Source organism: Corvus brachyrhynchos, unplaced genomic scaffold (genome assembly GCF_000691975.1).
Source record: "Corvus brachyrhynchos isolate BGI_N302 unplaced genomic scaffold, ASM69197v1 scaffold239, whole genome shotgun sequence".
NCBI lineage: Eukaryota > Metazoa > Chordata > Aves > Passeriformes > Corvidae > Corvus > Corvus brachyrhynchos.
This window is the reverse complement of record NW_008246057.1, coordinates 1997149-2022840: the sequence shown is the minus strand read 5'-3', so window position 1 is coordinate 2022840 and position 25692 is coordinate 1997149. Positions and strand designations below refer to the sequence as shown.

Genomic DNA, 25692 nt, shown 5'->3' with positions numbered 1-25692 from the left:
AATACTTCAAAAGCTCTGTGTTCAGAATATAATACATATTTTAGGAAGCTAGGGAGATGTTTGAGAGCTAATGTAAGCTTTAAATTTTATGAGAATTATATTGAAGAAAGGATACAAAAAAATTATCATAGAAAATGTTAATCCAGCACTAATAGGAAAAAACCCAAACAAACATAAAAGAAGCTAGAAAAGATGGATGTCTTATCAATGCTTCTAAGGACAAATAAGGATCATAATAACTGATTTGATTATATTCTTGCCAGTAAAAATGCATTTAATAAACCATATATTTAACTCATTGATATAATAGTAAAATAAATGGAAAATAAGGTAAATTTAGTATTGTGCATGTTGATTCATATGTATTCCTGGCTTGAGTAGAACAAAAATCATACATTAACAAACAGTGGCAAATTAAAATTGAGTTGACAAGACATCAGATCTGGCTGCACTGCATAGTAGAACTCAGAAGAGCTTTGGTTTGCATGAAAATAAAAATGTTGCTGGGAGGAACAGTTCGTGGGGCACCATCCTGCCTGCCTTTGCCACACCAAGTAGGGTGATATCAGGTAAGGAGGCCTTTTCCTTGGTACACTGTAACTTGGACCAGTAGAACCATTCTTTGGAAAAAGGACCATACTGGGAGACTTGTGTGTAGTTTAGTTCTGACTGATTAGCAGAGAATCCCAGAACAGTAAAACCTAAGAGATGGAAAAGATGAAGGAAGCTGTTTCTTCTTAGTGCAATATCATTCCCTTCTGCTTAATTCCCAGAATTTTATGCAATCTCATGCTCAATGCCATGAATTGTAGGACTGGGTTTCTTTTCTTAAGAGACCTCTCTACAGTCTGACAGACATCTCCATACTGAAAGCAAATCCTGAGAACTGGCCCAGACTCTCTTTTATTTGAGAATTTTTGCCCAAATGTTTGTGCAAGACCTTTCAGGTGTGTTTTGCACCTTGTAAAATTTAGGAACACTCTGAAAAAGAAACACAAAACAGATTTCAGGCTCTCAGGTTTGTATTTTACAAGCTCTCAGAGCAGTATTTTACAGAGCAGAGGACTGGAGAATAGAGCTGGTGTGAAGTTCCTCAGCTTATGTGTCAGCAAGAATAACACAACCCTGGGGCAACTCACTGACTCTCCCTAGGGGATGCTCAGCCTCTATCATTCAATAGCAACTTTGTTTACCAGCAGAAAGTATTGGAGGGAGTCTAAATAAAAGCATTAATTTCCTTTTTTATCTTCATCTGGCTGCTAATGACAAGGAGATTAGACTTCATAATCTGCAAAGGAGAGGATACCTCCCTCCACACCTCATTTGTCATGAATTGATGAGCAATAGCTGATGGCCCCTGGCTGTAGAACTCTAAGCACAGCGTTTGTCTGGGAGCATGTGGTCATTTCTGTTACTGTAATTCACTTTCTGTTTATATTAAAAAACGGACAAAGTTCAGGGTTCTGAGAAAAAAAAGAAGGTATATGTTTTAGTGAGTTTTAAGAGTATTTTCGTATGCTGCATTTTCTGCCTATCCCTATATACTGTCTTGACCCCAGAGCTCTATGGAATATGGGTGTCAATAGTACAAATAGATTTTTCTGGGACGTGTTTATTTTATTTTGCCTTATGCTTGCTCTTTTTATCTGAATGGAGACTAGTGTTACTTAACAGTTAACTATCACCATCTTTAATGATTTTGGTTCTTATTTTTTCATGACAACAAGACCGCCACCAAATTGGTTTTTTCCTCCTCACATTCAAATTTCTGGAAGATGACATTCCCTTCCCACTTCTTTTATATTTCCCTCCCTTCCCATTTAATAAAAAAGGGGCATATTTAAATTGGCTTAACCTTTCAGTAGCCTTACTTCATCCACAGAAAAATTTAACTTTTTACTCCAAAAGATGCCTTCATTCTCCCTCATTCTGTTGACACAGAACCCCACAATGTCTCCATTGATTTTTGAATTCCCCATTAGCTTCCTCAAGATTCTCACGCTTCCAGTTTGGCTGTGGCCTTTCTCTCTCTGAATCACTTCATATTGCATACTTTCTTCTCTGCTTTTCCTTACCAAAGGGATTGCCTTGTCTCACAAGGCGAGCTCTGTACATTTCCTTACATTTTCTCATACTGTATTTGCTCATGCCTCTTAGATTGTGACCTCAGTTGAGCTCTGGTTCCATTCTTTGCTCACTACAATTCATCTCTTGTAAAGCTGCGTATACACCCAGGGTGCTAGTTAAAAATCAAATAATAAATTCATCTACTTTACTTTTTTAAAAAGTATGTCATTCTCATTCAAGCTAAGATGCATTTTGGAGCCACACAAATACTGGTTCTAAATTTAAAACCATCCAACCATGTGCCTAAGGAACATCTAAGAAAGTGAATAATGGTTTAAAATATGAACTGAGATGGTCTTTCTTTTTCCCTTTCAGCCTGAAGTATTGTATAATTCCTTTTAAATTATAAATTTATATCTTTACACTCTATAGCTACTCTGCACTGTATCATTTCTTTTAGCTTTGTCATATTGTACAAAAAAACTCCATTTGAAATTAGCCACAGTGTATGGCTTATGGAAAAATCCATGTTACCTAAAAGTTTGTAGTTCTACAAATTGATTAGCAAGGCAGATCTGAAAATATTTTAAAACAATCACAGTTAGTTTTGTGTTATGTTCTGAATTTCTACTATTTCTGGGCCTTAAATACAACACTTGAAGATCAACACAGTGCTGTTTTGCAATGAAATAAAAAATGTAATATAGAAATTGTTCACAGAGAGATTAAAGTCTATGTTTATCACTCATTAAATGGTTGCTTCACTGTCTTTTGTCATATTCAGCTCAGGAATTTGAATTACAATCAGAATACCACAGGCAAAAATACTTGGGCTTCTTAGATCCTGTAAAGATTTAGGAAACGTAACCTCTCCCTGCCATAAAGTCTGTTTTTGTAACAACAACAACTTTGTCTAGCCTTAAGTGTTTGCTTAGTTCCACCTCTAGATTTTTTGATGATTGATCAGTAGCATAAATATGCACCTGCACGATTTCCTTCTTTTCATTCTATTGCTAAGCAGTTTTGTTTTGCAATGTACTATGCATGTAGTGGAAGAGCTGATTCAGGAAAAAATCTCAGATCCCAATTCTGTATAGTTTAATCACATAAACATCAAGTTTTATTAAATAATGGTGAAGTTGAAAGAGTTTGCAAATGTAAAGATGCCAAGTTTGTGCTATACCTGTGCCTTTTTGCTGAATGCTGAAATTTTGCATAATAATTTCAGAAAGTGTCATCAATGATTGTGTGTATCCTTGGCTGGAGCCCTTTCCACAGAAAGCGTCTTCCAAAGAGCCATGACAAGCAACCTGGAATGAATGATACTGCAGTCCTTCGTTTTCATCTGGAGGTCTGAACTGCTCTCCTTGGAGCAGGGGGTCTCCTTCAGTTGAGTTACTTTCAAAGGCCAATGAAATTTGCTTGGGCAACTGATGAGTCTGCCCATGATGTGCCCTGACATGACCACGCTCCTCGTAGGTGGCTCTCAGCCACCCCTGTGTTCACAGCAGATCACCCCTCAGTACTGCTCTGGAACTACTGAAAAGGGGTTATGCAGAACATCAGAAAGAGAGATTTTATTTTGAACCTAGCCTGTTACAACATCAGGATCATTACAAATCCCATGCCATAATGTGCTTCTTTTCCTGCTGTCAAAATCCAGAACAGTTTGTGTTGTTCAACCTGGGAAATAATTCAGTTAATCCAGTTCAGTCCATTTCTTCAGTACAAATAATTTTAAAAAGGTTTCTGGTGAAATTTACACATTCCCATGGAGAAAAACAACACCTGGGGCTGCAATGGACAAGTTCAGTCTTTTCCACTGTAGGATTCACCAGTGCAATCCAGCACTATACTGGAGGTAGTGCCAAGCTTAACATGCAATAGTTGTATTTCTCCAGATTTTGTACCATCGTGATGAGAGGTCTTGGCCATTGCTAGAGTCATTATTGGCATTTCTGCTAGGGAAGAAAAAGCAGCACGGGTGAATTTCTTGTATAAAAAATGGAGTGAGTTAGCCACAAAAAAGAAAAAAGATTTCAGATTTCTGAAACAACAACAGACTCTTAAGTAGGTCTTTTCTCTCAGCTGCAGTAAAGTTTTCAGTGGTAGTTTTCAGTGTTGTGTGTGCATATATATATATATATGTATGTGTGTGTACACACACACGTATGCACACACACACGTATATATGTACATAAGGTTAGTAGAGATATGTATGTATATACATGTATGTATATACTTATCAGGTTAGTGGATGGTATAAAACATGTCAGTCTTCTAATTTTTAAGTCAGTTAAGTCAAAGTTTTCTGTCTAAAGTAAATCCAGATTGCTTGCCATCATTTTCTGGTCTGCTGATACCTCAGTTGTTGACTGCTCAGTCTTCATCACCTACTTCCCATGAAATGTTGCAATTTCATTACAGATTGTCATGCCTCCTTGCAAACCCAGTGTTTAAGGAGTAAGCAGGAAGAGAAAAACAAAATTCTTGAGATTTGTGTTGGACTTTCTATTCAGATGACTATGTGTGAGAGCTCTACGCAGATTGCTGCATTCATTTTCATGTTTATTTTTAATCTATTTTTAGTTTGTCAGATGTTATGACAGAAATTGCAGTACTTCAGTATTTTATTGCAAATATGCTGAAGAAATCAGGAGTACTGATAAAATTTAGGTCAGTGCCCATTGAAAAACACAGAATCATCAAATGAATCCTGGCTTCAAATAATCTCTCTTTTTTTTGGGATTTTTTTTTTTACCGAAGCCCAAAATACAGCTGGAAATATAGATCCATGGCTGAGGTACTGATAGACAAATAGGTAGCTGCTTCCCAGGATTTTGGTTATATGCACCCACTTGGCTTCCATGAAAGAGATGTAACTTACTTTGGATTTAAGGTCGAGCAAGGCTATGGGTGTAGCTGCCACGGAGTATCTAACACACTGTGCAGCCAGTCTCTAGACTTCTCCATATATTTTTATGTCACTGTGCCCTTTCAGATCCATTTTGGTTCCATTTGTGTAATGCTACACCAAGACTCCTCTCAAATTTTTGGTAGAAGATTACTTAATAAAATTGTGCCATTTCACACACATGCTCCTCATGCAGTATGTCTTTACAACATTTTGCTGTTTCTTGGGAGACAGAGACCTACTGGGGAATTGATCAGCATTGCCTGCAAAAACACGCTTTGATAGAAGTGTTTGATACAGTGATTTACAGAGTCAATCTGTTACTTGTTGCCCTAGGAGTATTTGGATTATTTCCCCCAATAATATGCCCAGTAAAATGTTCAGTGCAGTATAAACAATCAAAGTGTGGCATTTTTTGCCACCCCAAGACTATTTCTCTTGTTCAGCCTAATTCCCACTCTCTTTGTTAATCCTTGAACCCCAAGCCAAATTATTTTTAATAATATCTCATAATTCTAGACTAGAAGTGATCTTTTTACCTTGCTGTAAAACTAGTACTGACTTTCATTTATTTTGATGCTTATTTTAATCAAGAGAATAATTATTTTAGTTTTCCTATTATATTTTTGTAACTTTTGGGGTCTATCATGTTTTTCACAATTAAGCTATCGGGATAACTGACTTAAGAGAATATGTACTGTACAATTTGTTTTAAGCTGAATCGATTTTTAATGCTGCAATTGAGCCCTGATCATAGCAGATATTCATGCATGTGTCTTTGTTTTCCACAGCCCCAACAGAAGCTCCCTTACATCCTCACCTAGGTAGGTGATTTATCATTCTTACTACTTAAAATCAGAATCACTGATTTTATTATAATAAAAAACCTGTAAGGTCACACGAAACTAGGTCTGAGGAATTCAAATAAAAATGAGATTCGTATAAAATGAATTGAATTGTGTCTAATTCTGATTAGTTGTTTCTTCATTGTGATTTTTATTGCTCTTTATTGCCTTTGAATCCTTGCAGTGTGAGTATACCATGCTGCAGGGCTTTTTTTCCTAGTTATGCATTAGAGCATCTGTTTGCATGAGAACCAGGACTGGAGCACCCCTGCTATGAAAACAGGCTGGAAGAGTTGGGGTTGTTCTGCCTGGAGAAGGGAAGGTTTCAGAGAGACATTAAAGCTTAAAGGGGCTACAAGAAAGCTGGAGAGGAATTTTTTACAAGGGCTTGTGGTAATAGGACAAGGGGAAATAAAGGGTTTCAAACTGAAAGAATGCAGGTTTAGATTAACTATCAGGAAGAAAATCTTTATTGTAAGGGTGGTGAGACACTGGAATAGGTTGCCAGAGAAGCTGTGGATGCCCCATCCGTGGAAGTGTTCAAGGTCAGGTTGGATGTGATTTTGAACAATCTGAGAGGTGTCACTGCCCATGCCAGAGGCATTAGAATTAGATGGTCTTCAAGGTCCCTTTCAACCCAAACCATTCTCTGATTCTATGACCCATAACCCTCAGTGTGGGACAGCACCTCACACCAGAGCAACATTACTGTGAGGAAGATTTTGTGCCAGTGCACCTCCAAGGTGGACCCCAGAGCAAGGCACTGCTGCTCCTGCTCTCCATCCCTGCACCCACCAACCCTTGTGCTGCAATTTGATTAGTCCAGGACAGATTCTGGCATTCTTGCTTAGTTTGAATAGCAAGTGACAGTTACTTCATTTAGTGGAAGTATTTGTAGAGAAGGGTCTGTCTAATACAATCACAGGTGCCAAAGATTTGGGATTTTAAGTGAGTTTATTGGTCCTCATACATAAATGAGACAGTAAATCTAGGTGGAATATTGGAGTCCAAAGTTTGCAGAACAGTGGTGAGAAATACTTGCATAATGTAACTCACAGTTTATGTTCCTCAGATGAGTTGGCCTTTACTGCCAGGTCTGCCGATAGCAGCAGAGAAATTCCAATGAGCTCACGGATTTTTGCATATGAATTTTCAGAATGCATCCCCTGACTATAAGAGCTGTAGGACTCATTAGGACTTCTCATCCATTCTTGTTCCCATGTTTTCAAAATCTGGATTTGGAAGGATTTTTTTCTAAACATTCAGAAAACCAACAATTTGGAACAAAAGTTCTTAAAAGATTTATTATGTACTTGGTGACTTCATCTTTCCATAGCCATCACACTTTCATGATGGGGGCACTTCTTAATTTTTTGTGATACTATGATCCATAGCAAGCAAAAAACCCTGTAACTAAGAAACCACAGGTTTTATAACTAGAATAACCTAAAAAGCAGATTTTACAATGCATTACTTTAACCCTAGCTAAGGTAATATTTAGAAAGCATGGGATGATTGCACTGGATTATTTTTCATGTACTGTTTTATTTTCTTTGCAGCTGAAATGCACAGTGACAGCATTATCTTACGAGATGACTTTGACTCTTACCATCAGCAAGAATTGAATCCTACCATGTGGTGAGTTTCAGACTTCTGCGCTCCTCTACATGCATTTGAGCAAATGAAAACATTATATTTATTGAATGAAGTGGAGTATAAACTTAAGTGTGGGTTTGCTTCATTAGGACCTAAACATTTTGGTTTATTAATTAATTTATTAATGAGGGACTGAGAAATTCTAAGCCCATTGAAGTGGGTGACAAATTCTTGTTGATTTCAAATTTTTAACTAATCCAAAAATAGAAGGACTAGAGCTGAGCTCAGTGAATATTTATGAATGAGTATTCTGGTTTCCTGAAAACACAGCTTTTCATCAAAAAAAGGAGAAGAATTTCAATAATTAAACTTTATTGTTTCAATTTTTTTTTTAATTTTATGTTGTACCTGTTTTTGGTGAAGCTAACTATAGCAAAAATTCCTTCCAAACTGAAGTGTTTCCAAATGATTAAAAAAATCATGAGAACCCCCCCCAAAACCCCCAACTGAATTAAATACCTCTGTCTAATTTTTATGAAAATGTTTAAGGTTGAATTTTTTTTCCCTTTTTTTTATGAAAGGCACACTTTTTCAAATCTTTTGTATTGTATAAGAAGGAAAACCTTTCCCTTCTAAGTTCTATGTAGCAACTCCCAATTGCTAGGGTTTGGGAGTTTTGGGGATTCCTGAATAGGGTCACTCATATTATCACAGTCTATGTCTGAAACAGCCAGCACAAGATGTTATCATTCTTTAACCAGTAGGTGCTATAGAAGAATCTCAACACTCACATGCACAATAAAGCAAGTACAGCTTAGGACAGGTCAGGCAGCAGCTTTATGAACTGTGACCATAGTGAGAGAGCTCTCAGACTTCATTTCTCCCTCTGCTTCCTCATTCTCTGCCAAGTGATTACAGAGACCCAACCCATGCACTGGTTCAGAAAACAAGGGAAGAGCTGAGGAAAAATAATCACTTCGATGTTAATACAGTGAAATATCCATCCCTGGGATGGATGGACTCCTTAAGTCACTGCCACAGTCCTAAGTTGTCCAACAGTAAATAACAGGACAATATGGAGAGATGACTGTTGGTGGAGCCTACAGGAGCGACCCCCCGGTGCTGCCTTAGCTCAGAGGAGGGGAGTTGGAAACAGTTGCAGACTGTTAGCTTTTAGGCAAAAGGAGTGTTCTTTTAGCAAAGATAACTCTTAGACCTCTGAATCCTAAATATTAGTAATTTTAGCACCACACTGATCACAGAGGTAGAGGACCATTTCATATGATGTATGTGTACAATGTCACAGAAGAGGAAGTTACACATCTTTCTTTGTACAAAACTGATTCTATTCTGTATAGTGAGTGTATATATACAGTATGTAACACCCAGATAAATTACCATCTCTTGGTCTTGATACGAACTTTTGAAGGTTGTAGCCTCCTTTTTGTGTATAAGATTGTTTCTGAGTTTTCTATTTCTTCCAATCCTATTTCATAAATATAACTAACTTTGTTTTAATTCATACAAGGCACACAAATATTTTACTGGGTTAGTTTATCTTGTCCAAATAAATCCTTGATGAGCATTTTAGCACTTACCTACATTTGTTAGTTATTACATTTGTTCTGTGACATTTGACTTAATTTTCCTTTTTATTAAGGACTGCCACAACTTCCCATCTGTGCAGGTCTTTCATAGCCTAACCATCTCATGCAAAGATGCTGTAGTTTACAGAATTTTATGGATATTTTTATTTTATACATACTCATTTTAATAGTTTTTAATACGTGCCTACAATTTTTGCTCCTTTTGTTCCTTTTGTATCAGCTCTTTAAATGTTTTTCTGGACTAGAGGCATTAAGGACCTGCAATACTACAACATAAAAACCCCTCTTTCTTTATGGGTATGAACAGATAAAGGACTCTTAATGGGTTGCAGAATAGCTGCCAAGGTAGATAGCTTTAGCAGCAGTGTGTTAAATGGACTTGAGTGGGAAGAAATGAGAAGAGGCATTATTTCCCTGCAGATGCCTCATAACTCACAGAGGGCTTGTCTGTTGGGAGCCTCCATAATTTATTTATCCATTGCTCTCAACTTTAAATTCATCCTTGCTTATAGAAGAATCAGCAGAGAAATTTCAGACTAAAAGAGCCCCCAGTCTTCTGCTCCTTTTTTCCCCAGGATTTGGATTTGGTCTCTCTGGAATAAACTTTGCCCACCTTGTTTGGTGAGTCAGTGCAGAGAGGTGGGTGCTGGGAGAGAGTCCCAAAACTCACCACAATCCTGAAACAGATTTTCCCTTAAAAGCAGAAAGCCAGCATTTTCAGCAGTGCTAAATAGACACGTAGCACAAATAAAAGAAAACCATAATGAGCTATCGTGAGCTTTTCTGCACAAAGGATTTCTGCAGTAGCTCTGCCTCCAGTGAAGACCCACTTAGTGGCAGAAAGCTCATTCTCATTTGATTGTCTAGTGGGAGTAAAATCAGGAATTATTAACAGTTGTTGCCATCCACCCTAAAATTGAATTTTTTCCCCTGGCAGCTGCTAAAATCCCATCTTTATCACAAACAATTGCAGTGAGTCCTGGAGCAGTATTTCCAGCCCTGCTCAGTCTGGTCTGTGCGGAGCAGCTGCCTCGTGTGTGCAGACACCCCAGCAGGGCCGTGCCATGGGGCCACTTACACTGAGCCACCCTTATCGTTTCTGAAGCCATTATTTGTGTACAGATGAAAAGAGAAGTGTTTGTGTTTTCCTACAATCTTTTCTTCCCAAATCCTAAATAACACTGGCTTGGAAGCGATGAATATTTTCCCACTCCTCCTGATTCCCCTTCTGGCATGTGCAGCTCTGGCAGAGATGTACCATCCAAGTGCACCAGCTAAGCAGTTTATAGCCTCTCTGTGTGTCCAATTTTATGTTTCCCAGCAGAGCCTGTGTGTCACTCCATTGCTGGGACAGGCCTCACATCAAATAAGTATTTTGCACAAGGGCACTCTATGATTTTGAGAGTGACTGCCTGGTTTTTATGGAATTCTGCTCTTTCAAATGCATTAAAAGACACATTCTTCCCAGCAGCCATCTGTTTCTTTGGAGGCTCAGAAACAGGGGAGGAGCGGCTACGAGTGTTTTTGGAGCTGCAGAAGGAAGAGAAGGGGAAGGTTGGGATAAGGCTCTTTGTAAAAGAAAAATCACAGCACCACAGTTCCTAACCTAAATCAAAATTTGGTGATTGAAAGAAAACAGGAGAAACTGCTAAAGTGGGAAAGGGACAGGGAGAGAAGGAGGCAACAGGAGTGGACACATAAGGAGAACAAAGAAGGAGGATTTCTCTGCTGGGAATGCAGGAATGGGAGCATGTCTCCTCTTTCTCATTTTCTTGGGAACCCACACATGTTGAGGATTTTCTTGTGTGGTTTGTCCAACTCATATTTTCTTCCAGTGTCCAGTCATGTCAGAATATGGTCATTTCCAAAGTCCCCAACCCATAGGCAGAAGTCTGCTTACTTAAGCAAAGATTTCCTCATTTCTTGGATTTTATTTGCTGCCAACGTTACAAAGATTTCTAGTCTTGTGAAACAAATATGCTTCACACAATCATAAATGCCCAATATATTAAATATCTGACGTACTAGCTGTGGAAGCGAAGGTAGGTAAGTGATTCCCACACCACTGTAAATGCAGCACCAATGCCCATGCTCAGCCAGTCACTGTTGACTTGTGGAACTAACCAGAAAGTAATGTTTAGTGCATTTTTTAATTAGAAGCACAATAATACAGGTGATTAGTGTCCATGAGACTTTCTGAAAACTGACAGGACACTGTTAGATCAAAAAGCTCAGGAGCCATGGAAGTAACCGATTTCTTCAGTATGGGAAGGGAATCTGCACCATGTACTGCTTGCCGGGGAATGGCTGGAGGAGTAGAGGTCCAATATGTGTGGTGTGAAGAAGACTGTCTAGGCCATTGAGCACCTGTTCCTGTGACCATCTTGCCTCCATGTAACCTCATAAAACTGCAGTGGAGAGTATAAAAAAAGGTGCTATATAAGAACTAAACCAGGCCAAACAAGAACAAATGTAAAAATAAAAAATTCTGTTTAAACTGATGATAAATGATTTAATGTTAAGAAGATGCATAAATTAGTAAAGAATTAATGTTGGCATTAATGTATGTTTCTGTATAAAACAGTTTTCATAGTAGAACTGTAGAAAAAAGGGGGTTCAGTACATTTAAAAGAGAAAGAGCCTGTACAGAAGTGTATTGCTGGCTAAACTCTCCTTCCCAATCTGATGTCATGTTTCATCTCAAAGCCAAGCAGCAGTCACTTAGAGAAGGCACACTTGTCAAAGATGATATGAAGAATAGCTGAGCATGTAAAATCAATCAATAAGAAATAGAGATTCTCTTGGTCATCACTTCTTCATGGCATATGAGAAATGTACAGGTACAGTGATATTTCCAGTGGCAAAGAGGTTGAGGAAAGCTTTGTGACAGGAGAGAGAGGTCCTAAAGTGGTTTCCAAATTGCACTAAAACTGTGGGATTAAACTTCAGAAAGATTTATGTTTAAAAATCTCTTGGCAGTTTGAGATGTTTATCTTCCTTATGGTTCAGACATCACAAAAGACATCAGTCAATATAATGTCCACATACTCAGGTATTGTAGAGGGAAAAGAAATGACAAATAGGGGTGGGGAAACAGCAGATGTTTCCCCTTCAGCAAAGTGAAGAACAATAGCAGAGAGAGGTGAGACTCTCTAAGCCAGAGATGAGAGTGATGGCAGGTCTGCAGAGAAGTCATCTTGATAAATGTTACACATGTCAGCAGTGGCAGCAAGGACCAGCTGTGAAGAGAGAGTTGAAGTGATTTTAATTTGCTAAGATTTTAGACCAGGCAGGTGAGAAAGATAATGCAGAAATCTGCACCCAGTCAGGGCAAATACTGTCTTCTGTTTGTATAAATAGAAAAGAAATTAACTTTCCTGTCTGCACCAGGAGAGGAGCAAACTGGATCATTTCTAAACACGTAGTACTACGACAATGATCTGAGGAACAGCAGATCAATTATCTTGCTCTTCATGCATTCTTGTCAAGCTAATGAGCAGTTTATTGTCAAAGGTAATGCATTTCAAAGGGAGCACAAAGGTTTGAATCAGGATTACTAACAGCCATTCAATTTTGTATGAGAGGAGTCATCCTAGAAAAGACAAACGATGATGAAACTGCTGTATTAGCAGGACAGTGTTTCTGGATTTCCAGACAATATTTCCTACACCACGTTACAGAAGTAGAACAGATGAATCACTTTTTATTCATTGAAATATGAGAGATGCAGAATTAAAATACCCCTTGGATTATGTAGCCTGATCTTTCAGGAAGGACTAAGTGGTCCCTACAAAGTATTCATGGCAAAGTTTTCCTGCCTTGTCTGTCTCCTTGCACATATCAAGAGTTTGGGTAGATGCTCCACTATAAAATTCAAAAATGTAGAGGCAGACAATGAAAATAATTTTTATAGCAGCCGGAATCCTACAGAATTCCAGGAATTCTTCTACTTCCTGTCCCTCTGCTCTTCAGTTGTCAGAACTTTGGGATCAGGTGAAATTTAGATGGCAATAAAACACGTCCTCTGTGAACTCTGCTTCTGTGCTTTCTCTGAAAGTACCATTTTATTCACTCACATGCTCTCTTCTTGCCTTTTATTGAGAAATAAAATTATTTGCTCACTGTGACTTCTATAAGTAAATATTAATTCACTGAAGTTGATTGGAACTATATTACTTTATTGGAATATTTTATTTTGGTGCTTAAATCCAAAATCCTAAATGCTATCAATGTGAATTGCTGAATTACTTCATTGGCACACTCATACAGGTAAAACAACTCAAACATTTTTTGTGTCTGACTTTTTTTCTGGAGTAAATGTTTCCCTGTACGTTTGATGTTTAAGTTGAGCTTTGGGTGTCAAGAGGCAATGTTGGCCATCACTACTGCAGGAAGCTTGTTGGGGACCAGGAGTATAACCAATACTTTTTGAAAATGTGGTCCATCTGATACCCTGATCCTAGAAGGTGGGGGAGACAGCCCTTTCCCTGTATTTTGCAGTCAGGCTGCCCACAAAGTCCTTCATATTAAATTAAGAAATATCAGGGGAGGTGTACTGTACTTACCTGTCTCTGCAGCACTTACAAGCCTCTCATAATATTTCTTCATAGTTTTTCCCCTAAAAGGTGAGCAGAGTGGCAACTCTGTTACTAGGAATATGGGATATGACAAATACAAATAGAAGCAACAGCAGTACCGTGTCACACTGCAGCCTCAAGCCCGACTTTTAGGGAAATAACCCTGCAAGCAGGAGAGGGGCTGATCCCAGCCCCTTGTCCTCAGCTGTTCTTTATGGTAACTCCATGATGGTGGGTTTACATATGGTAAATCAAATGTTCACAAGGATTTTGTGAGAAGAGTAGCTTCAGGGTAAATTATACATGTAAGATTTCAACTTGGTTTCCCATGGTGAGATGTTTCGCATTCAGTGAGCAGGGACACCCCTCTTTAGAGGAGGGGCAGTTTGCAGAGAGCAAGTACTAACTCACCAGGGCCTTTCACAAGAGGGAGATCTAGTGGATCATTCTTACAGCTGCCCGACCTTTGTTCAGCATCATGATAACAAACAATCCAATTTGAGCACTGAGACACAGCGGTCTGATTTTACAGTTTCCAGCAGTCTCAAACATGCAGTCTCTGGTTTCCACTCTGAACACGGTGTGCTCTCCCTGCAGGTCTGAGTGCAGTAACTGCGAGGTTGGGGAGCACTGCGGAGTGATAATGCACGGCAACGCTGCCACGTTCTGCGAGCCATACGGTCCCAGAGAGCTGGTAAGTGAAGGCTGCCTCGTCTGCTGGGGCTCGGGCTGCAGGCTATGAAGCATGTCAGCTGCAGAGATGTTGGTGTGCTTTGAAAGTTCAGTTTTTGGCAGAGAGGCTCTTGAGCAAGGTGATAAGCCCATAGAATGCTCCCAGGAACATCCCAGTGTTTTAAATGGTAGATGCTAACCAAAGGTTATTGCAATAGTTTGCAAGGGACAGTCTCTTGATCCAGCATGCATCCAAGTCATTTAAAGTATCTCTGAAATACTGAAAAGTCAAGGACATAGAACTGTGTTGTCAAACTGGCATCATTCTCTTTTTATATCCAACAATTAAATAGAGACAGGATTCATGTCTCTTTTATTATTTTATTAGTCTTGTCCTGTTTTTTCTTGTCCCTGTTGACAAATGTTAATTTGGTTGTAAAACATCACTTGCGAACAATGCATCCTACAGACTTAAATGCAGCCTGGAGCAAGCACCTGCCAGTCTCAGAGAAGTGTATGTAACAGATTGACTCATGATGAATGGGACAGAATTAATTTTGTTGGGGAGTAGTTTGGTCATAAAATTGCTGTAAGAAACAACATGGTACAATTTGCATTAACTCGGGGTCATCTGGGTGTGGAAAATGAATTGCAATACATAAACCAATGCCCACATGCTGATGCTGGGCAGCTAGCTGCAATAATGTACATAAAAGGGGAGTTCTGGAAAGAACTGAAAAATTAAAAGGCCAGATCAAAGCCCATGTAATTCAAAATTAATTTTCATGTTTTCAACAGTCTTCTGAATGGAGGGAGAGGCTGATTAGAGCTATTTGAAGAGCAAACATGGAAGAGGGCCATAAAACAGAAGTGGTTTTGGCCAGGCATCTTCCCTTCATTTCAGACACTGACAAGTCTGAAATTTTAACATTTCACATTTAACAATTTAACATTTTAACATTTAACAATTAACAAGTCTGTTAATTTTACATCCTTCACTGGGACCAGAATTACACAAATGCAATGTAGATATTGCTGATGCGGTGCATAAAAGTCATAAACACATATAAAACTAATTTAGAGATTTTACAGAGAAAGGAGAATTTCCCTCGCAGCCAGCCCCAGCCAGGGAATCCTGTCAGGGATGTTAAATGGCCTCTCTGCTACTTTGCATCCTGTTTGAATATGCTAGGCTTTGCTAACTGCCTTGAGAAGGCATGCATTCATTTATGTCCCGTGCAAAAGGGAAGTCACACCACTAGGATGATTTTCCATTTTTTACATTTTTAGTTGTAGTACTAAGCACAGGTAACACTACTTGGAAAAAGATCTGTTTATGACATTTAACAAACCCAGGGTCCCAGACCCCAGGGTTTTGAACTGTCATTCACTAGCTGTCTTCTCCCTGCTGATTAGCAATTTAGACTATCCTAAGCAATCAGGAACTGGCTTCAAAATCCAGTCTTGGACTGTATTTGTCACATGTGTGATAAAGTAGCACTACTGTGGCATCAGGAATTTGGAAAAAAATTTTTTATGATACCAAAGTGGTGTGATTAAATAATCAGCTGAAAAAATCGTCATGCTTATAATCAGTTACCAGCCTAAAAATTAAAGTATCTATAAATATTATGGCAGTGTTGCAGAAAAATCAAATTCTTCTGCAGGAACATGCTAATGGCTTAACATCATGGATGAGCACAAGATAGTGTTCAGGCCAGAGGTGTGATCTAGTTTTATTTTTGAGTATGGACATACCTGTTGTCTTAGAACCAACCCGTTTCTCATTTGTAGTTGTTTTGGCAATTTCTCAGCATATCTCTTTCTGTCACAAATTTTAAAACCTGTTTCATTTCTCCATGATTTTCATTAATCCTATTCTGTCCCTGCTTGAAATGGACCATTAAATCTCTGCTCCTGCTAATGGCTCCTAATACATTAATTACTGCTTTAAAATACTTAGTCAAGAAGAGTTGCATTTGCAAAATATATCAACAGCTCTAGCAGCTGCTGGTTTGCTATCTTGACCTCCTCCTTTTCTTCTGATTTCCAATAGCCACCTGTTACTGCAGGCAGAGGGTTTTTAATACCAACTGTCTCTGTCTGTTGGTGAGAATTTACAGCTGGCAAAATCCTGGAAAGGTGTATAGCATCAGAGATGTTGCAAGCAAAGGAAAATATCTACTAAAGGCTCCCTACCATGCTCTCTGCAGTGTCTGAACTAAGCAGTCCTATGCAGAATTTTGCAAAAAGTTTTTAGTAAGTCTAATGCTTTTTCCCAAAGCTTTGCTGAAATGATTCACAACACAGTCTAAGTCTACATGAATGCCTCTTCTGTGATAACTGATATGTTTAATTTCTTGGTGATATGAGCTACTGAACCTCAATAAAGGTTTTGTTTTCAAATTATGACTTGCACAACATAATTAATTGAATGAAAACTAATATAATAGGTGCTCTCAACTCAAATCAGAAAGCAATTTATTATTTGGCATGATAAGTGTGATACCTAATACTGAATTGATCCTGACAGAATTACTTAAATGGGAATGTGACTGAATTTTTAAGGGGTTATGTACATGTAGCATCCCTATTCTTGTTTAAAAACTAAAATTACCTGTTAGGACATGTAGTCTTTTTATCAGCTAATCTTCAATGCATTTCAGTGATGATCCCATTCCTTAATATTTATAAGAAATTCTTTTGTGTATGTAATAAGTATGTAGAAAAGAAACAAAACACACCAAAACCTCATGCCAACTCATGCAGCTCTCCATCCATTATTTTCAGAGGCATCATTTAATGAATACCTCAACTAGGTGTGCACTGGTACTGGAAGAAGTCCAGTCCCTTTTGCTCTTCTGCATCACCACCATAGCATACCTTGCTTAAGTAGAAGTATTGTTAAATCCAACTTTCAAAATAGATTGAAAAGAATTAGGTGTCCTTCACAACACACTAGGGCTTTTTATTTTATAGCATTTTTAGGAGAACTATTCTAATTTGAACTACTGAAATATGGAGGCATTCGAAGAAGGGAGAAAGAGAGGCCTCAAAGGAAGGTGGTGTTCTGAGTACAGGGTGAGCTGCTGGTGTTTTCTGTCTCTTTCTAGGTCTTGGCTGGATGCCAGCAGTGGGTAACTGCTGCTACAATATTTCACTGTACATACCATATAGTATCACCAAGGTTTTTTGTTTGCTTTGGTGTGTAAGGTTTAAGTTCTGTTGTTTCCTCCTAATGTTTCATTATTTTAGGTTTACTTAATGTTATTTTTATTATTTATTTATGATCATTTTTAGTCCTTGTTCTGTGCTGGGAAAAGTGAGAACCATTCCACGTGTACAGATTTACACTAAGCTGACCATAGACCACAGAGTTCATTTTTTCAATCTTCTTAACAGTGATCAAATGCCAGTGTTGCATAAAAATGTGGGTTTTTTTGTAGACATTAGTATGGTGGAAAAAATTTCTGGCTTTGACATATGATGAGATTTCAATAATCAAAATGACATAACAAAAATGTCCATGATCACTCACCCTGAAAGGGCTGGTGATTAACAGTCCTATGCACTGGAGATGTAGGTGTCTAGAGATTTTCCATGCTTTCAAAGAAAAACAAGCGATGAATGTATTCTTTTGCTGATCTAACAAAACTATTTGCTTTTCTTCCCATAGACCACCACTGGCCTTAACACAACTACTGCATCCGTCCTTCAATTTTCCCTTGGTAAGTTTAAATTACTCTTTCACCCGAGAAAGGGCAAAAAGTCATTTCTGCAAAGGAAAATGGCCCTACAATTTAGGGTTACCTTTCTGGTTGATGTTACACCCAACATGAGGGATTAAATAAATCTTTTCCAAACTGCAGTGTATTTATTCATCTCCTGATATGGAGATAGTCTTTTAAATCTTGGAAATGAAAAACTCCAGTGGATACTCTGATGAGCCATGTTTGAGTTTTGGTTTTTTCCCCTATTTTATAACCTGATGTTTAACACAATAATTTCTTGCTCTTTCTCTGAAGTGTGATTATGGTTTCTAAATAAAAAATGAAGGGTTTTAACATTAACCCCCCGATACATTCTAAGTTACACCTAGGCAGTGCTGGTTTTAACACATTTGTACAAAGAGAATAGGTGGGGCAGATGAAGAGTAAATGCTATTAAGTCCACATTATCAACAGCATGGTTGTATGCTGTATTACTTAGAATGCTGTGAGTTATTACACATTTCACTGTGCAGTTGTGGCTATAAATTATGGTGGAGGCTGTGGCTTGGGTTGAGGGGAAATTTGGAACACACCTAATTTGTTAACTCATATCTCAATGTTCAATATCGGAAGGAAAAATGTTCTTTTGATATAAATGGTTCAATAAAAATGCAAGCAGGAAATGTAGCCTGCTTCCTCTGTGGACCCTGGACATGTGTTTCCAAATCATATTCCTATTTTTAAAAAAGTAATTCTCCAAAAGTATCTCAAGAGACTTGTGATTAAACTCTGGAAATCTCAGTTGAAAATAAGAACAATCATGTAGCTTGGCAAACAGCTTGGGTTTTTTAATGGATTGGACATCAAAATCCTAGAAGGCTCAGAAATACATCATTTAAATTTGCTTTTTACCTTAAGTTGTTCTTTGGGGTATTTGAAGTCATCAGTACCTGCAACTGACTGCAATGTTAATATATCTAAGGACCGGTTATCCATCCTTTTATTTTGAATTACTGGTTTAAAAAAAAAAGAAAAATGTATCCAATCCTTGACTGAATTACTGCATAAATATTGGGTGCCTCAGATGAAAACCATCCTGTTGCTGCCCTGCAGTTTCATTGAGAGAGTGGAAGGGTAGCAGCTCACTTGGTACACTGGGATGTGTTGCTCACTGGCAGAAGCACAAGGAGATGTGACCTCTATAAAGCTGCAAGTTTGCAATGATGGAGGCATTTCACTTTCCATGAAAATTTACAGAAATCTTCTTTGGATTATTTTTGCAGTGACCCAGGGTGGTTAACAGCAGGGTAAGGTGAATGGGTTGGTAGGTGTATGTTTGCTGGCACAGCCCAGTGCCTGGTATCTGCTGCAGGTGAACTGCAGAAGGGTGCAGGCTCCCAGAAGTTTCAAAATGAGACTTTATATTTCACTAGGAGCATTTGTGCCTATCAGATGGAAAAGGTCAAATAAAAAAGGGGTAAGAAAAGGCTGAGCAGGAAATACTCTACATGGCAGGATTGTCATGAATATATCTTAAGAATACCTGAACCCATACCAGTAGGAACCAGTAAAGTCCTCAGTATGATGGAGCAGGAGAGGGGTGGATGCACATCCAAGTAAATCAAATTTCAGTCTCCAGCTGAAAATGTATCATATTTCCCCATGTGCCTGTGTTGAGTTTGAAATACAATGCAGATTGGTTTTGTAACTGATAGAAGCCAGCATGAGCCAGGGGACTGCTGCTGAGCTCAGCACTACTTGGCTTTAGAATCCAGTTTCCAGCTCATTCCCAAACGTCCAATTTAATCATAACCCTTTTTAGGGATTGATCCAAGGGAATTGCCATTTTTTAAAAAGAATGTTTACCACTTTCCATCAACCATGGAATAGCTTAAGCTGTAGCCTTTTGGGGGTATCTTTATGTTAAATCTGTCACATAGCTTTGGCCTCATGAAAGAGCACACCCTTTAATTTCTCTTGCCACTAATTATCAGATGGAATTTTGTATTTGCAGGTATATAGACAGTAGAGAACTAGGAAATGAAGGTAAAAAAGAGAAGGTTCTTCTTTCACCATAAATTCCAGATCCTTTTAAACTCTGTGGTCAGGAAGGGTAACCGACTAGTGAATTTTTCATTAGCTGATATTCTGTGTGGTTTCCTTCATGTATCACACATTTGGTAGTTTTGTTCTTTAAGGCAGTTGAAAAGGTACACTTAAGAAGGCTTAATTAGGATGAAAATGTAATTAGTAAGGCATTTTCAGCACACAGGACAACATTAATGTACAGTACCCTTTCTGAATGAGAGGAACTCATCTGTCATGCAGCATCCACTCAGAGCTGGTCCAGGGCTGGGGTGGTATTTACATTTATGCACTCTGCACCAAGGGTACAGAAAATTTTGATTACTTCAAATGTCTTAATCATCCATCACTACATTTCTCCAAGACCTAACACTGACATGTCTAGCAGCTTCCGTAATGTTCAGTGGGATTGTTAATTGAGATATTTAAAGCAATGCCTTTGGGCTCTCTCAGGCCAGAACATCTGATTCAACAGCTTGGGAATTGCAGGATATTGCACAAAAGCCTCTGGACTCAGCTGCCACATTAGTCTGATTCATTAGCTGAAATATTCTCTATTTCTCACTCCAAACCTGAGCCTTTTCCCCTCAGCTACGTCCCTGGCCTTCCCCAGGGCTGAACATGATCTGTCGTTCACACGGGCCACTGTGGTGGAAGGTGACTCATAACACTGAGAGATTAGCAACTGAGCTAAATACAGGAAAAAAGAGACATAGAATCCCATGGGGAGAAGAGGAAAGCCTTTGAGAGAGCAATGCCAAGGTGTGAGGTGTGCAAGTTGTGCTTATGCTTGTTCCTTGGGTGTTCTCCTCAGCATGTGCTCTGGAGGCAGTGGTGTGTGTGGGCTGTGCAGGCTCTGTGTGGGCAGTTCAGCACTGGCAGGTGCTTCCTATCCCTCCTTCCTCAGCAGGGCCTCTGCTGGAGCTGAAGATGCTGTGATAAACATCAGCACTCAGCCTGGCCTCCAGGGCAGGTGCTCCTTGGAGCCATGTGTGTCACAACATGAAAATTGTTAATGGAAAATACTGCCTTGAAAAACTTTGTTCCATAGCTCACTCCTTATGTCTTAATATTAGTAGATAATTTCTGGCTGTTTAACAGTATTTGAAAATGAGAATAACTTGATAAGGAAACCTCTCACTTTTCAGCTTTATTATGAAATTTTTTTCACATTCCTCTGAAAACAGGACGACTTTGTCAGTATCATATAATGGATAAATACATAATGTTTGTAAAGCACAACCCTACTTTAAAAATTGCTTTCCCTTCAACTTTTGTGCCATTGTCACAAAGATCCTTTGTCATTACTAGAGCAAATTAGCAATTCTTCTCCCCCCACTATTTTTCTAAAAAAATCTAACCTTCCTACTGTTTCACATTAAACCAAAATTGGTTTATGGGGGAAGGGGGTTTTTTAATTTTCTGAGAAGGTCACACCTTCAAATATTACAAACATTTGGCACTTCCGCTCTGTTTCTTAAGGATCAAACCATTAGTCTTGCAAACAATGAAATAGACACAGGTTCAAAAGTGTTTTGCTTTATTTGAAGATAAAGCTTGGACTTGGACTCTCCCTTCTAAAATATTATTGTAACAAACTTTTGCAAAATTGGGTTCCCTAATCTACTAAAATCAAAGGTTTTACTTTGAGTCAACCATTAATCCTTATTTTCAGTCCCCTTCAAAACTACCTTTGCATGGCAAATATGTGATTTGCAGTATTTAAATATGGTCATTTCACATGTGTAATATTGGCCTATATGCTCATCCTAATGAATGAAACCTCTTACAAGAATCCCAATATGATGCAAAATTACTTTTCCTGCAATAAATAAAATAATAAAGCCTGTCCCTAAACTTCTGGTGGACCCTGATAATACCACTGGGCTGGCAAGGAAGGGGCTGCTCTCTGAGAGCATTGTTTGCTGTTAACATGAAAGACTTGAAGGTGCATGAGCAAAGGTGATCTTCAGTGCCTGAAGGCTGTCAGGCCTTGAAACTGGAAATTCCTTAGGCATCTTTGCTGCACGGATCATATGCTTAGTGCCTTAGCTATTGCTAAAGAAAAGACTTGACATGAATCAAATTTAGTACAACAACCTTCAGTAAAAACGGTTTTCAGTGAGGTTTTAGTAGCAGGCTTTAATCTGTGAGAATGCTTTGTGGTTTTGCCAGATGGACTCTGTTTGTCCTCTCAGGAAAATCCCAGTAGATATCATCCAGAAGATGGGTCACTCATGTTGTGATTTGCTCACTGGTCTGGAACCACAAGCATTTGGACCTTACTTGTAGATTAAGAATGGCCCTTTTCTCCTGCTGCTTCTGGGGTAGAATAGAATAGAACCATTTCAGTTGGAAGGGACCTACAATGATCATCCACCCAACTATTTCAGGGCTGACCGAGAATTGCAGTTTGTTGTTAGCTTCCTTAACATCCTCCAGTCACTTGTCTGTCATCTATTGCTATTGCACATTCCATTGTTCCAAATTGTTTTCTCTAAACATCTATCAGATGACCAAGTTAATTGTCAATTACAGCATTTGACAAGGATTGCATACAGGGTTCCATATGTATTAAATTAATCTCTTACAATCACTTACAACACCTGCCAGCAGTTTATCAATCTCCCTTAGTATCTCTCTAATGGAACCCCATAGCAAGGATAAATGTGTGTATCTATTGGTTTTAATATGGTTAAAATATTATTGAGAAATATTACTATTGGTATTCAACTGTTCAGGACTTTCTGGTAATTCAGGGTGCAGATATGTTGCTAGGGTGATCTTCATTCTAGAGTACCCACTTTGTCCCCATTTTCTATCTTCCTCAAAAGGAAATCAAATGCCAAACTTTGTGCTTTTACATGCATAAATATTTCATTCACAATCTTACAGTAGAATCACTTAAATCAGTAACAGAAGTAATAATTTCTCCAGTCTTGTTCAACACATTTTCCACTCTTGCAACTTTATTTTCTGGTTGAGTAATCACCTCTACCTTCAAATTTCCTGAGCTTTTAAAATCTATCAGACCATCAGCTATACTTAACTGCAGAGTAATTGTATTACCTGTGATGACTTTACATTCATGCTGTCATGTTTTTTAAGAGGTGAGGTGTTTGTGCAATGCACATACCAAGAATTTCCATTTGGCTTAGTTTATTTACAGTCTGTTTTTAATGCTGCTGATTTCACAGTCCTCTGTGACTGTAATCCAGAAAACTATTTAAAATAATGCTATTGATTGCTTTTGATTAGCATATGAGTAAGGGTCACTGATTTGGAGGCAGATCTTTGACATAATGATTCCAAGAGGATTTTCATGTCATGTCCTGCCTCACCCTAAGACATCCAGTTAGCGAATCATTAACCAGCAGACTTTACTTCTCCCCCTGAACTATCAAAGTCACTAGGAAGAAAGCTCTTTTACTCAGAAAAATCCATGGCCTAATGGTCTTGGTGGTGGTTGTTGAAGACAAAACATAGATAGTGTTTATCACCTTTACAAAGTAAAATGCCATTTTTTTCAGGTTTATTTATTTCACTTTCTATTTGTAGTGGCAATTTGCCTTTGTTACCAGTGCAGTCTTGCAGAATTAAATTATAAAATTTATTTGCTTGTGTAGATAATGGAAATAGTATTTTGCCTTGATGCATGCTCAATCTACAGATTATTATTATTATTATTATTATATCATCAGCATCATCATCAGAATTGTTGAATGTGCCCTTTGGATTAGGCCTTACCTGACAGGATTTTTTGCTTCAGAACTCACATTACTTCTCTATTAAGCTCAGCAAATAGAAGATCATGATTAATAAAAAATAATCTTGCAAAAATAAATAGTGCAGCTGATTCACTGAGCTCCATGTATTTCTGTGGAGGAAACAGCAGTCTCTCACTGCTAGGGCTATCCCCTAGAGCAGCACCCAGAGGGCTCTGCAGAGATGTGCATGGGATGATGATTCCTTCTCCTTCCCAACCGATTCCACTTCGGCTCAGCCTTGTGAACAACAGTGACTTCATATGGCCCCATGTAATAGTCTGAAGACATTTATCATTTATGTTCTTTTCATGTTTTAATTCAGTTCTGGTGGTAGCTGTTATATTGACAGTAGTGTTTTCATGGAGTTTATCCTCTGCTTGGATTCAGACCACTTGATAGAACAGGTCCAAACATGTTTTGCTAAATAGGTCTTAGCTTTGGCTGAAAGAACCACTGCTGATCATTTTCTCTTAATTTCCGGTTTTGTTTAGTCAGTTTTACAATTAGCAGAAGCTATTGGATGACTGACAAATGCTGTAATAGCATTTTGTGAGATAGCCTCAGCAGAACTGCATAGAGATGATAAAATTTCCTTCAGATTTGCTATAAAAATTCACTCACATGTCTCTAGGGAAATACCAAAATGAAAAATAAACCCCTTCTGAATTTAGCATGGAGGAGCACTTGTTCTTTTAAATTCATCATTATCTTGTTAGCTGAACACAAAACAACCTCATGGAGGAAGCTGTGGTGCCAAATGTTTTGGGCATGTTGAGCCCCACCTCCCTCCCTTTAGTCACCTGCATGGATGATTTCCTTCAGTCACACAAATTTCTCTTTCTCCAGTGCCTTCCAGGAAGCACCAGTTTTCCAGTGAAGAAATGGCACATCCATACAGTTGTGTTGATAGTGGTACCAGCAGGGAAGGGCAGTTCAGGTGGCCACAAATTCATTGTTACTAGAGTTAGATTCTGCCCCTTCTAAGCAACAAGAGCAGGGCATTAAAAATATTTGAACCCTCAGGCTGTTTTGTCTTAATTTCTTTCCTATACATTTGGGAAGACCTTGAGAATTTAATATAATTCAATACCAAAATTGGTGTCATTCACCATTCCGCATTTCTTTTGCTTGCTTCATTTCCCATTTTCCCCCAATAAAACAATGTTACACTTTTTTGATTGGCTACCCAAATTGCCATTTGCCTTTGTCTGACATGAAACCTACCAGTTTTCCTTTTCTGGTGGAAAAGCCCTTTGTGCTGATGCATAGGTTATACATTGCAAATAATGTGAAAGAATAAGACAGGTAAATAACATCATCAAGTACTCTTCACATAGCATGTGGAAATGTTAGGTGGTGTTTATTGATTTTGCCAAGTTTTACAAGAGGAGCTGCCTAGGTATTAATACCTAGATTGAAACCAGGGTTTAAAGTTGATGCTGTATTTGAAAGACATTTTAATGGCCTTGGGGCAAAATGATTTGTGTTGTTTTGGCTAGCCCAAGGTTACAATGAAATATTGTCTTTATTACTTCTGTACCAGGGCTTCTCAGCCACTGTTGGGAATTAAAATGTGAGCATTAAAGATTTACTACATGGAGAAAACAGAAAAGATAAAAAGCCTCAGGATTCAGATCCAGGGCAGGTGGCTGTGCCAGCACCTCACAGTAAAACGGGGGCCATTATGGAATCGGTCATTGCAAATAATAAATGCTGGATTACAGACAGACTCATCTTGATCCTGCTCATATCAGTGTATGAAGATAACACTTTTGTATGATTGAAAAGGTCCATTTTTGAATTAAACAACAAAGCATCTGTAGTTACTGGGGAGGGGGGGGGGGGGGGGGAA

At 38.5% G+C, this 25692-nt stretch overlaps 1 protein-coding gene across 1 annotated transcript in view; it reads left to right on the top strand.

Annotated features, from left to right (window-relative positions):
- Positions 1 to 25692, top strand: part of RELN (reelin) — a 233623-nt gene that overhangs the window by 71178 nt on the left and 136753 nt on the right. Inside the window, exons 4-7 of the mRNA XM_017745972.1 lie at positions 5773 to 5805; positions 7386 to 7464; positions 14204 to 14300; positions 17955 to 18006. Of these exons, the coding sequence (XP_017601461.1) occupies positions 5773 to 5805; positions 7386 to 7464; positions 14204 to 14300; positions 17955 to 18006 (261 nt within the window). The remainder of the gene's footprint in view (positions 1 to 5772; positions 5806 to 7385; positions 7465 to 14203; positions 14301 to 17954; positions 18007 to 25692) is intronic.